The sequence below is a fragment of the Artemia sp. Qi Xiang Cuo genome, chromosome 5 (assembly GCF_049724085.1).
Source record: "Artemia sp. Qi Xiang Cuo chromosome 5, ASM4972408v1, whole genome shotgun sequence".
Classification (NCBI taxonomy): domain Eukaryota; kingdom Metazoa; phylum Arthropoda; class Branchiopoda; order Anostraca; family Artemiidae; genus Artemia; species Artemia sp. Qi Xiang Cuo.
The window spans coordinates 33,491,759-33,506,294 of NC_142798.1; the positions used below are offsets into that span (position 1 = coordinate 33,491,759).

General features: G+C 35.4%; 1 protein-coding gene across 5 annotated transcripts in view; it reads left to right on the plus strand.

Moving 5' to 3' along the window:
* Pkg21D (Protein kinase, cGMP-dependent at 21D) overlaps nt 1-14,536 on the plus strand; it is a 263,107-nt gene that overhangs the window by 122,503 nt on the left and 126,068 nt on the right. For all 5 annotated transcript variants that reach the window (XM_089089512.1, XM_089089514.1, XM_089089515.1 and 2 more), the window contains exon 5: nt 10,075-10,212. In XM_089089512.1, the coding sequence (XP_088945638.1) occupies nt 10,075-10,212 (138 nt within the window). The remainder of the gene's footprint in view (nt 1-10,074; nt 10,213-14,536) is intronic.

Sequence of the window (14,536 nt, forward strand, 5' to 3'; positions counted from 1 at the left end):
ATGCAAGAGTTGGAATATTTCAGTAGTGTTTTGTTGTGCTTTACATTGTCACAGTTACATTCTCTTAATTTTTTAAGTTCATTTTGAATTTCTTTCGTGAAATGCAAGAATTGGAATATTTCAGTAGTGTCTTGTCGTGCTTTACCTTGTCACAGCTACATTCTCTTGATTTTTCAAAGTTCATCTTGAATTTCTGTCGTGAAATGCAAGAGTTGGAATATTTCAGTAGTGACTTGTTGTGCTTTACCTTGTCACAGTTACATTTTCTTGATTTTTCTAAGTTCATTTTGAATTTCTGTCGTGAAATGCAAGAGTTGGAATATTTCAGTAGTGTTTTGTTGTGCTTTACCTTGTCACAGTTACATTCTGTTAATTTTCATAGTTCATTTTGAATTTCTTTCATTGAAACATAATAGGTGTAATATTTCAGTGGTGTTTTGTTGTGCTTTACCTTGTCACAGTTACATTCTCTTGATTTTTCGAAGTTTATTTTGAATTTATTTCGTGAAATGCAAGAATTGGCATATTTCAGTAGTGTTTTGTTGTGCTTTACCTTGTCACAGTTACATTCTGTTGATTTTCATAGTTCATTTTGAATTTCTTTCATTCAAATGCAAGAGTTGGAATATTTCAGTAGTGTTTTGTTGTGCTTTACCTTGTCACAGTTACATTCTCTTAATTTTTCAAAGTTCATTTTGAATTTCTTTCGTGAAATGCAAGAATTGGAATATTTCAGTAGTGTCTTGTCGTGGTTTACCTTGTCACAGCTACATTCTCAAGATTTTTCAAAGTTCATTTTGAATTTCTGTCGTGAAATGCAAGAGTTGGAATATTTCAGTAGTGACTTGTTGTGCTTTACCTTGTCACAGTTACATTCTCTTTATTCTTCGAAGTTCATTTTTAATTTATATCGTGAAATGCAAGAGTTGGAATATTTCAGTAGTGTTTTGTTGTGCTTTACCTTGTCACAGTTACATTCTGTTGATTTTCATAGTTCATTTTGAATTTCTTTCATTGAAATGCAAGAGTTGGAATATTTCAGTAGTGTTTTGTTGTGCTTTACCTTGTCACAGTTACATTCTCTTAATTTTTCAAAGTTCATTTTGAATTTCTTTCGTGAAATGCAAGAATTGGAATATTTCAGTAGTGTCTTGTCGTGGTTTACCTTGTCACAGCTACATTCTCATGATTTTTCAAAGTTCATTTTGGATTTCTTTCGTTGAAATGCAAGAGATGGAATATTTCAGTAGTGACTTGTTGTGCTTTACCTTGTCACAGTTACATTCTATTGATTTTTCCAAGTTAATTTGAATTTCTGTCGTGAAATGCAAGAGTTGGAATATTTCAGTAGAGTTTTGTTGTGCTTTACCTTGTCACAGTTACATTCTGTTGATTTTCATAGTTCATTTTGAATTTCTTTCATTGAAATGCAAGAGTTGGAATATTTCAGTAGTGTTTTATTGTGCTTTACCTTGTCACAGTTACATTCTCTTAATTTTTCAAAGTTCATTTTGAATTTCTTTCGTGAAATGCAAGAATTGGAATATTTCAGTAGTGTCTTGTCGTGGTTTACCTTGTCACAGCTACATTCTCATGATTTTTCAAAGTTCATTTTGAATTTCTGTCGTGAAATGCAAGAGTTGGAATATTTCAGTAGTGACTTGTTGTGCTTTACCTTGTCACAGTTACATTCTCTTGATTTTTCGAAGTTCATTTTGAATTCCTGTTGTGAAATGCAAGAGTTGGAATATTTCAGTAGTGTTTTGTTGTGCTTTACCTTGTCACAGTTACATTCTGTTGATTTTCATAGTTCATTTTGAATCTCTTTCATTGAAATGCAAGAGTTTGAATATTTCAGTAGTGTTTTATTGTGCTTTACCTTGTCAAAGTTACATTCTCTTAATTTTTCAAAGTTTATTTTGAATTTCTTTCGTGAAATGCAAGAATTGGAATATCGTTTCTTCAACTGAAAGTAAGGAGCAACATCAAAACTTAAACCTTGGATACAAAATACAGATACTTTATTCAAAAAATTATGAAAAAATCACAAGTAAGTAACAAACTCTTTCTTGAATTCCCAATTTGGATTCACAATACAGAAATTTAATTCAAGAAATTATGGAAAAAAATGTAAGTAAGTAAGTAACAAACTCTATTCTTTTTCTGCATCAATTGTCGGATATGTTGAATAAAATATGCAAAGTCGACATAGCTTTATTTCATTTTTAAGGTTAATTTAGACGAGCTTACGGGCGCGCCCGTAACTTCGACTAAATTGGCCTTGAAAAATGAAATAAAGCTATCGACTTTGCATATTTTATTCAGCATATCTGACAATTGATGCTGAAAAAGCATAGAGTTTGTTACTTACTTACTTACATTTTTTTTCCATAATTTATTGAATTAAATTTCTGTATTGTGAATCCAAATTGGGAATTCAAGAAAGAGTTTGTTACTTACTTGTGATTTTTTCATAATTTCTTGAATAAAGTATCTGTATTGTGTATCCAAGGTTTAAGTTTTGATGTTGCTCCTTACTTTCAGTTGAAGAAACGATATTCCAATTCTTGCATTTCACGAAAGAAATTCAAAATGAACTTTGAAAAATTAAGAGAATGTAACTGTGACAAGGTAAAGCACAACAAAACACAAGTGAAATATTCCAACTCTTGCATTTCAATGAAAGAAATTCAAAATGAACTATGAAAATCAACAGAATGTAACTGTGACAAGGTAAAGCACAACAAAACACTACTGAAATATTCCAACTCTTGCATTTCACGACAGAAATTCAAAATGAACTTCGAAAAATCAAGAGAATGTAACTGTGACAAGGTAAAGCACAACAAGTCACTACTGAAATATTCCAACTCTTGCATTTCACGACAGAAATTCAAAATGAACTTTGAAAAATCATGAGAATGTAGCTGTGACAAGGTAAACCACGACAAGACACTACTGAAATATTCCAATTCTTGCATTTCACGAAAGAAATTCAAAATGAACTTTGAAAAATTAAGAGAATGTAACTGTGACAAGGTAAAGCACAACAAAACACTACTGAAATATTCCAACTCTTGCATTTCAATGAAAAAAATACAAAATGAACTATGAAAATCAACAGAATGTAACTGTGAAAAGGTAAAGAACAACAAAACTCTACTTAAATATTCTAAATCTTGCATTTCACGACATAAATTCAAAATGAACTTCGAAAAGTCAAGATAATGTAACTGTGAGAAGGTAATGCAGAACATGTCACTAGTGAAATATTCCAACTCTTGCATTTCAACGAAAGAAATCCAAAATGGACTTTGAAAAATCATGAGAATGTAGCTGTGACAAGGTAAACCACGACAAGACACTACTGAAATATTCCAATTCTTGCATTTCACGAAAGAAATTCAAAATGAACTTTGAAAATTTAAGAGAATGTAACTGTGACAAGGTAAAGCACAACAAAACACTACTGAAATATTCCAACTCTTGCATTTCAATGAAAAAAATTCAAAATGAACTATGAAAATCAACAGAATGTAACTGTGACAAGGTAAAGCACAACAAAACACTACTGAAATATTCCAACTCTTGCATTTCACGACAGAAATTCAAAATGAACTTCGAAAAATCAAGAGAATGTAACTGTGACAAGGTAAAGCACAACAAGTCACTACTGAAATATTCCAACTCTTGCATTTCACGACAGAAATTCAAGATGAAGTTTGAAAAATCATGAGAATGTAGCTGTGACAAGGTAAACCACGACAAGACACTACTGAAATATTCCAATTCTTGCATTTCACGAAAGAAATTCAAAATGAACTTTGAAAAATTAAGAGAATATAACTGTGACAAGGTAAAGCACAACAAAACAGTACTGAAATATTCCAACTCTTGCATTTCAATGAAAGAAATTCAAAATGAACTATGAAAATCAACAGAATGTAACTGTGACAAGGTAAAGCACAACAAAACAATACTGAAATATTCCAACTCTTGCATTTCACGACAGAAATTCAAAATGAACTTCGAAAAATCAAGAGAATGTAACTGTGACAAGGTAGCACAACAAAACACTACTGAAATATTTCAACTCTTGCAGTTCAATGAAAGAAATTCAAAATGAACTATGAAAATCAACAGAATGTAACTGTGACAAGGTAAAGCACAACAAAACACTACTGAAATATTTCAACTCTTGCATTTCACGACAGAAATTCAAAATGAACATCTAAAAATAACGAGAATGTAACTTTGACAAGGTAAAGCACAGCAAGTCACTACTGAAATATTCCAACTCTTGTATTTCACGACAGAAATTCAAGATGAACTTTGAAAAATCATGAGAATGTAGCTGTGACAAGGTAAACCACGACAAGACACTACTAAAATATTCCAATTCTTGCATTTCACGAAAGAAATTCAAAATGAACTTTGAAAAATTAAGAGAATGTAACTGTGACAAGGTAAAGCACAACAAAACACTACTGAAATATTCCAACTCTTGCATTTCAATGAAAGAAATTCAAAATGAACTATGAAAATGAACAGAATGTAACTGTGACAAGGTAAAGCACAACAAAACTCTACTGAAATATTCCAACTCTTGCGTTTCACGACAGAAATTCAAAATTAACTTCGAAAAATCAAGATAATGTAACTGTGACAAGTTAAAGCACAAAAAGTCACTACTGAAATATTCCAACTCTTGCATTTCAACGAAATAAATCCAAAATGAACTTTGAAAAATCATGAGAATGTAACTGTGACAAGGTAAACCACGACAAGACACTACTGAAATATTCCAATTCTTGCATTTCACGAAAGAATTTCAAAATGAACTTTGAAAAATTGAGAGAATGTAACTGTGACAAGGTAAAGCACAACAAAACACTACTGAAATATTCCAACTCTTTCATTTCAATCAAATAAATTAAAAATGAACTATGAAAATCAACAGAATGTAACTGTGACAAGGTAAAGCACAAAAAGTCACTACTGAAACATTCCAACTCTTGCATTTCACGACAGAAATTCAAAATGAACTTTGAAAAATCATGAGAATGTAGCTGTGACAAGGTAAACCACGACAAGACACTACTGAAATATTCCAATTCTTGCATTTCACGAAAGAAATTCAAAATGAACTTTAAAAAATCAAGAAAATGTAACTGTGACAAGGTAAAGCGCAACAAAACACTACTGAAATAAACCAACTCTTGCATTTCATGGCAGAAATTCAAATGAACTTCGAACAATCAAGAGAATGTAACTGTGGCAAGGTAAAGCACAACAAGTCACTACTGAAATATTCCAACTCTTGCATTTCAACGAAAGAAATCCAAAATGAACTTTGAAAAATCATGAGAATGTAGCTGTGACAAGGTAAACCACGATAAGACACTACTGAAATATTCCAATTCTTGCATTTCGCGATTGAAATTCAAAATGAACTTTGAAAAATTAAGAGAATGTAACTGTGACAAGGTAAAGCACAACAAAACACTACTGAAATATTCCAACTCTTGCATTTCAATGAAAGAAATTCAAAATGAACAATGAAAATCAACAGAATGTAACTGTGACAAGGTAAAGCTGTGGATTTCCACCATTCAGGCTGGTGGACTAAGACCCCAATACTGAGCTAGTGGATTTCCACCATTCAGGCTGGTGGACTAAGATCCCACTACTGATCTAGTGTATTTCCATCATTCAGGCTGGTGGACTAAGACCCCAATACTGAGCTAGTGGATTTCCACCATTCAGGTTGGTGGACTAAGATCCCAATACTGAGCTAGTGGATTTCCATCATTCAGGCTGGTGGACTAAGACCCCAATTTTCCAACTCTTGCATTTCACGACAGAAATTCAAAATGAACTTCGAAAAATCAAGAGAATGTAACTGTGAAAAGGTAAAGCACAACAAGTCACTACTGAAATATTCCAACTCTTGCATTTCACGACAGAAATTCAAAATGAACTTTGAAAAATCATGAGAATATAGCTGTGACAAGGTAAACCACGACAAGACACTACTGAAATATTCCAATTCTTGCATTTCACGAAAGAAATTCAAAAATGAACTTTGAAAAATTAAGAGAATGTAACTGTGACAAGGTAAAGCACAACAAAACACTATTGAAATATTCCAACTCTTGCATTTCAATGAAAGAAATTCAAAATGAACTATGAAAATCAACAGAATGTAACTGTGACAAGGTAAAGCACAACAAAAAACTACTGAAATATTCCAACTCTTGCTTTTCATGACCGAAATTCAAAATGAACTTCGAAAGAATATATTCTAAAATAATCTTTTAAATTGTCTTTAAATGTTTTACCGAAATGTCTAAAATAGTCTCGTCCCAATAACGTTTTTGATAACACTGCGTTGTCACATTATAAAGTACTAAGAATACTTTTCCCTGTGTTAATATCGCTCTTCATCTAAGATAAAAACATCCGGTTATTTGAAACCCACTTTGTAACGAGCGATTAACATTCAAATTATACCTGTCGGATTAATATTCAACCTTCCCGATGGCTTATTTTGATAAAGGATTAAATACGCACAAAGCTAAGTGCAAAACACATCCCAGTTTAAGAATGTTTGTTCAACCATCAACTGTGAAATAGTGATTTGTTTATATAGAGTTTGTTTAAAGAAATAATCGATCTTTGCATTAGAAAACATCTTGCTTAAAAGAGAAATTACAGGTGAGGTTTTATAAATCTATAGAAAAGTATGATAAGCTATTTGCTACTTCTGTGTTATAACTACTCTTTTATATACTGCTAATTTCGTTAATGGTAATAAAAGAAAATGAAATAGGATTATTATAAAATAGTTTAGAAACAAATTTAAGTTTTACTCACCAAAAGTTACGTGCTTGAGGAAATTTGTCTTATTTTTGAAAATACAGAAAGAAAAAAAATTATATACATTTACAAATTCTGACTGCACAAGCTCCTAGAATAGCATGGGAGGGAACATAAGCCCTTAAAATAGCAGGGGAGAGAACTTACGCCCTTGTAATAGCATAGGAAGGAACATAAGCTTCTATAATAGCATTGGAGTGAATATAGACTAGCATGTAAGCGAATAAAAGCCCTTAAAATAGCATGGGAGGGAACATAAGCCCTTAAAATAGCATTGGAGGGAACATAAGCCCGTGTAATAGCATAGGAAGGAACATAAGCTCCTAGAATAGCATGGGAGGGAACATAAGCCCTTAAAATAGCACAGGAAGTAACATAAGATCCTAGAATAGCATTGGAAGGAACATAAGCTCCTAGAATAGCATGGGAGGGAACATAAGCCCTTAAAATAGCATGGGAGGGAACATAGAATAGCATGGAAGGGAACATTAGCACTTAAAATATTATGGGAGGGAACATAAGCCTTGTAATAGCATAGGAAGGAACATAAGCTCCTAGAATAGCATGGGAGGGAACATAAGCCCTTAAAATAGCATGGGAGGGAACATAAGCCCTTGTAATAGCACAGGAAGGAACATAAGCTCCTAGAATAGCATGGGAGGGAACATAAACCACCAGAATAGCATTGGAAGGAACATAAACCCCCAGAATAGCATTGGAAGGAACATAAACCCCCAGAATAGCATAGGAAGGAATATGAACCCCCAGAATAGCATAGAAAGGAACATAAGCCCTCAGAATAGCATAGGAAGGAACAAAAACCCCCAGAATAGCATAGAAAGGAACATAAACCCCCAGAATAGCATAGGAAGGAACATAAACCCTCAGAATAGCATAGGAAGGAACATAAACCCTCAGAATTCCATATGCACATACTACTTCTGTATCCACCGTTTGCAACATAGGTGTTCAAACTGGTGCCAAACTCTTTCAAAACCAGTTCAGTGATCTTCTTGCAGGTTAGGAAAATGTGAGTGTCAGAACAGTAATGTCTTCTCTTCTTTTACAACAGGAATTTAGGAACCCCGTGTTTGGTTGAAATCTGGCAACCCTCTCTGATAGGTGTCTTTATTGCATGCATTTAGGACTCTTTCTCTTTCACTCCTCACAAAACATAGATCAGGTTTGGATCACCAAAAGGCAAGACTAGAATGCTAAATCTTGCCTTTCATGAAGCTTATCTTTTGTAGGTAAGTTAGGTTTACATACCAACTTTTCTTGTAGAAGTTCACATGGTATTGATTTAGGGTCCTTCTCCCTCCCCTCCCCAAAGGATAGAATAAAATTTCAAACCCTCTAAATAGTTGGAAGGAAAACATCTCTGACAAGTCCTTCAGCAGAAAACCCGAGATAAATATTCTTCGAACGATTGGGGGCTAATACTTCATCTTATTTGACCGATAACCGTCACAATAATGTTTTGATACTGTACTTGGGAAAAAGTGCTAAATTTTATCAGTGTTATTAAGCCTTGCAGAAAACAAGACATAGTTTCTTTTGCTGAACATGGGCATCAGTTCCAAACACATATTTCACATATAAGGGGTATAGTCAAACTTTCTATCCAGGAATTTTTCTGTTGTTGTTGAGCCTTAGCACCTATTAGCAAAATCTACAGCTTTATAAGAGCCCTAATAGATAGCAAATGGCTTAATTGCCGAATCCTTTTTCAGAAACGTCATCTTAAGGAGCACGCCCGTTTAAACTTGTCTGGAAAAAATAGTCGTTCTACAGGAATTCAAAACTAGGAACAAGAGAAAAAGAAAATATTATTTTGGCAGTTTCAGAAAATTTAAACAAAATCAAATGCTGTACTTCAATACAATTATAAAGTCTGATGACCAAAATACATTTCCCATGCTGTCTTTTTTGGTTTTGTGAGATTTTAAATGCGGAAATGGACCGACAGTTTAAATAATGTTACAATAATTTTTATGAAATGCAGAAAAATGTTTGGAGAACACAGGCAATTCTACGTTTTTCTTGCTATTATCTTAAAATTATGTCAAAAGACCAACAAAAGATAAAGGTAACGAGATAAGCAACCATGGAGATTCAAAACCGAACGATTCTAGCCTACAATGTAGGAAAAATTAGTTACTTAAGTTTACGAAGTGAATTCCTTGCGGCGGCTGGGATTGAACCAATGAACCTTTAATCAAGAGCTACAGCCTAATCCACTACACCGTCACAAGATATTAGCTAAACTGATTTTTCTAAAAATCTGCTAACATACTTTTGATAGAAGTGTAGGCCTAATGGCTGATGTGCACTACATTTGAGGTATGTAGCAATGTTCGCAAATATGTAGCTTTTGGTAATAGCGGTTGCCAAATGTATTTTTCAAAATCTAGTTTTTAACAAGAGACAGCATGACGTCATAGCTGCTGCTTAATTTCTGGCACTTTTACGCTTGTTATCATATCACGTGTCAGCAGTGGCGTAATTTCGTCAATATTCTGCGGGGGGGGGGGGCAAATCTGGAGCCAATTTTACAAAAACAAGCGAAAATGAAAGTGAAAACTGAAAAATGAGCCATATAGTACCATAAAGGAAAAGATATACTAAAGAAAACTGACCCGTTTTTGTGGATGCTTGAATTACGCAGGCTTATCTTAGTTTTGATAAGATTTTTGAAGAAACTAAATTTCAGCTGAGGGGCAAACTGAGGTCTGGGGGGGGTGTCAAACCGACGTCTAGAAGGGGAAGTTGCCCCCCCCCCTGTCCCATAGCAAATTATGCCACTGAATTTCATGCTTTTTGGTTTGGTTTAAATAAATGAATTCGTTGAAGATAACTGGTCTAACATTATGTTTCAAAATTAGGATTCGTTTATCAACATGAAAAAAAGAAAGAAAAAAGAACTATGGCAAGATAAATAATGATTTTCATTGAAACGACCCATGGACAAGCGTTGCTTTTTACGGGAGGTAGAAAATGTCCTTTTTTGTTAGTTATATGTTCTATTAATAAATCCTCATCCCTTACGACCTGGTGCCTTAAATAAATAAATACATTTTCATCAAAATCTTGCTCGTTAAAGGTTAAATATTATTGAAAGTTTGAATTGATACTTTCCCCTAAAATTAAGCCGATTACGATCTTTACCCTAGCTACATGTTTTTATTTTTTTAGGATCCCATCTGTATGTGTTAGCAGAGGGTGAACTCGAAGTTGAACAGAATGACGTCAAACTGAGAAGTATGGGCCCTGGAAAGGCTTTCGGTGAACTAGCTATCTTATATAATTGTACAAGGACAGCGTCTGTGAAAGGTAAACAAATTTGACAATATTCGACAAAGAGAAAGAAAAATTCGAGAGAGAGAGAGAGAGAGAGAGAGAGAGAGAGAGAGAGAGAGAGAGAGAGAGAGAGAGAGAGAGAGAGAGAGAGAGAGAGAGAGAGAGAGAGAGAGAGAGAGAGAGAGAGAGAGAGAGAGAGAGAGAGAGAGAGAGAGAGAGAGAGAGAGAGAGAGAGAGAGAGAGAGAGAGAGAGAGAGAGAGAGAGTGAAAAAGAGAGAGAGAGAGAGAGAGAGAGACAGAGAGAGACAGAGAGACAGAGAGAGAGAGAGAGAGAGAGAGAGAGAAAGAGCGTGAGAGAGAGAGAGAGAGAGAGTTATTCAAACACCAAATGTTATTAAAACACCAAAATGAAAATACAATGTGTTTGAAAAGTCCAAACCTACCTCCAAAGCGATAATTCTCATTTCTGTCGGAGGTCCAAGCCGATTCGCAAAATATCTCTTCTTTTACAACAGGAGTTTAGGAACCCCGTGTTTGGCTGAAATCTGGCGACCCTCTCTGATAGGTGTCTTTATTGCATGCATTTAGGACTCTTCCCTTTCACTCCTCACAAAACATAGATCAAGTTTGGATCACCAAAAGGCATGACTAGAATGCTAAATCTTGCCTTTCATAAAGCTTATCTTTTAGTAGGAACCTATCATGAGCTCCGACGAGAACACCGTGCTGCCATCTACAATTTAGTCTTACTCTGACCCCACACCATATATGGGCATAGAATCTCCAGGGGAAATGGATTTCCGGGAAATTGATTGCGTAACCTAACCTAACCTCATGAGCTACAAACGGGGGTCCATATATGGGCATAATGACTCCCAGCCAACACCACTGCTGCCATCAAAAATTAGGCTAACTCTGACCCCACACCATATATGGGCATTGAATCTCCAGGGGAAATGGATTTCCAGGAAATTGATTGCGTAACCTAACCTAACCTCATGAGCTCCGAGCGGGAGTCCATATATGGCCATAGAGTCCCTAGGGAGAACACCAGTGCTGTCAGTCTGACGGGGCACCATATATGGGCATAGACTCCCTAGGGGAAACGGATTTCCGAGAAATTGATTGCGTAATCAAAGCGGGTCAATGACCTCTTTTTTCAAGGTCGATTTATTTGTTGTTTTCAAGTGTATTGACTCTGGAGTAAGTTTGCACATGAGCATTAACGGTGGGGGAAATGCATTGCTCTAATGAATCGTCACAGGGCACCTTATATGGGCTTAGCCTCCCCAGGGGAAATGGATTTCCGGGAAATTGATTGCGTAGCCTAACCTAACCTCATGAGCTCCGAGCGGGAGTCCATATATGGGCATAGAGTCCCTAGGGAGAACACCAGTGCTGTCAGTCTGACGGGGCTCCATATATGGGCATAGACTCCCTAGGGGAAAGGGATTTCCGAGAAATTGATTGCGTAATCGGGGCGAGAGAATTTCTGAGAAATTGATTTGTTGGTGTTCGTCCAGGAGAATTTTCTCCGGGTGAAGTTTGCAGAGGCGCTTTCTAGGTCAATTGATTTTTGGTGTTCTTCCAGGAGAATTGTCTCCGGGCGAAGTTTATTAATGTCTGTTGGATGATGTAAAGGTCGATTGATGTGTTGCTGTTCGTCCAGGAGAATTGTTTCCAGGCGAAGTTTGCACATGCGCTTTCAAGGTCAATTGATTTGTTGGTGTTCGTCCAGGAGAATTGTCTCTGGGCGAATGTTTTGATCTTAGAGATGAAGAGATTAACGCGGGAAAGGGTTTTCTAGGAATTTCAAATGTGACAGCGCAGGGATGCCAAAACAAAAGGAACACGCAGAAATTACGTTTAGGGATTATTTGGGCAAAACCATTTTGAATCATTTTAGAAGATGATTTAAGTGAAACCGTTTGAGGTATTTTAGAAGATGATTTTAGAAGATGATTTAGAAGATGATTTGAGGGTGAAACTCTGTGGTCGTTATAATACACAAGTTCCATTTGAACAATGTTGTGAGGTCCCCTACCACAACAACCCCCCTACCCCAACCCCAAAGGGCCCCATCCCCCCTACCCCAACCCCGAAGGAACCCCCGGCCCCAAAAGGCCCCGGGTCCCCCAATGGCCCCCCGGTTCCCCAAAGGCCCCCCGGTCCCCTACCTCAACCCCAGAGGGCCTCAATCCCCCCAACCCCAATGGGCCCCATACTCCGGATCCCCAGAGGATCCCCGGCCCCCGGGCCCAAAAGGGCCCCCAAGTGCCCCCTGCCCCCCCCCCAACTTTTTGCCCCTCATTTTTTTAATACTTTTTAATTTGCGCATTTGAAACACAAAAGGACCCCATCCCCCAACTTTTGGCTCCCCCTCCCACCATTAGTGTTTTGTTGTGATATACCTTGTCGCAGTTACATTCTCTTGATTTTTCAAAGTTCATTTTGAATTTCTTTCGTGAAATGCAAGAATTGGAATATTTCAGTAGTGTCTTGTCGTGGTTTACCTTGTCACAGCTACTGTCTCTTGATTTTTCTAAGTTCATCTTGAATTTGTGTCGTGAAATGCAAGAGTTGGAATATTTCAGTAGTGACTTGTTGTGCTTTACCTTGTCACAGTTACATTCTCTTGATTTTTCGAAGTTCATTTTGAATTTCTGTCGTGAAATGCAAGAGTTGGAATATTTCAGTAGTGTCTTGTTGTGCTTTACAATGTCATCTACATGCTCATGAATTTTCAAAGTTCATTTTTTATTTCTTTCTTTAATATGAAAGAGTTGGAATATTTCAGTTGTTTTTTGTCGTGGTTTGCCTTGTCACAGTTACATTCTCTTGATTTTTTAGTATTGATTTTTTGTAGTATTTATCGGAAATGCAAGACTTGGAATATTTCAGTAGTGTTTTGTCGTGGTTTACCTTGTCACAGTTACATTCTCTTGATTTTTCAAAGTTCATTTTGAATTACTGTCATTGAAATGCAAGAGTTGAAATATTTCAGTAGTGTTTTGTCGTGGTTTACCTTGCCACAGTTACATTCTCTTAATTTTCAAAGTTCATTTGGATTTTTTTCATTGAAATGGAAGAGGTGGAATATTTCAGTAGTGTTTTGTCGTGGTTTACCTTGTCACACTTACATTCTCTTGATTTTTCAAAGTTCATTTTGAATTTCTTTCGTTGAAATGCAAGAGTTGGAATTATTCAGTAGTGTTTTGTTGTGGTTTACCTTATTACACTTACACTCTCATGATTTTTCAAAATTCATTTTGGATTTCTTTCCTTGAAATGCAAGAGTTGGAATATTTCAGTAGTGTTTTGTCGTGGTTTACCTTGTCACAGTTACATTCTCTTGATTTTTCAAGGTTCATTTTGAATTTCTTTCGTGAAATGCAAGAGTTGGAATATTTCAGTAGTGTTTTGTCGTGGTTTAATTTGTCACAGTTAAATTCTCTTGATTTTTCAAACTTCATTTTGGATTTCTTTCATTGAAATGCAAGAGTTGAAATATTTCAGTAGTGTTTTGTCGTGGTTTACCTTGTCACAGTTACATTCTCTCGATTTTTCAAAGTTAATTTTGAATTTCTTTCGTTGAAATGTGTTTTGTAATGCTTTACCTTGACACAGTTACATTTTCTTGATTTTTCAAAGTTCATTTTGAATTTCCTTCGTTGAAATGCAAGAGTTGGAATATTTCAGTAGTGTTTTGTCGTGGTTTACCTTGTCACAGTTACATTCTCTTAATTTTTCAAAGTTCATTTGGGATTTCTTTAGTTGAAATGCAAGAGTCGGAATATTTCAGTAGTGTTTTGTCGTTGTTTACCTTGTCACAGTTAGATTATCTTGATTTTTCAAAGTTCATTTTGAATTTCTTTCGTTGAAATGAATGAGTTGGAATATTTAAGTAGTGTTTTGTCGTGGTTAACCTTGTCACAGTTACATTCTTTTGATTTTTCAAAGTTCATATTTGGATTTCTTTCGTTGAAATGCAAGAGTTGGAATATTTAAGTAGTGTTTTGTTGTGCTTTACCTTGTCAAAGTTACATTCTCTTAATTTTTGAAAGTTCATTTTGAATTTCTTTCGTTGAAATGCAAGAGTTGGAATATTTCAGTAGTGTTTTGTTGTGCTTTACCTTTTCACAGTTACATTCTCTTGATTTTTCAAAGTTCATTTTGAATTTCTTTCGTTGAAATGCAAGAGTTGGAATATTTAAGTAGTGTTTCGTCGTGGTTTAATTTGTCACAGTTACATTCTCTTGATTTTTCAAAAGTTCATTTGGATTTCTTTCATTGAAATGCAAGAGTTGGAATATTTCAATAGTGTTTTGTTGTGGTTTAGCGTGTCACTCTTACATTC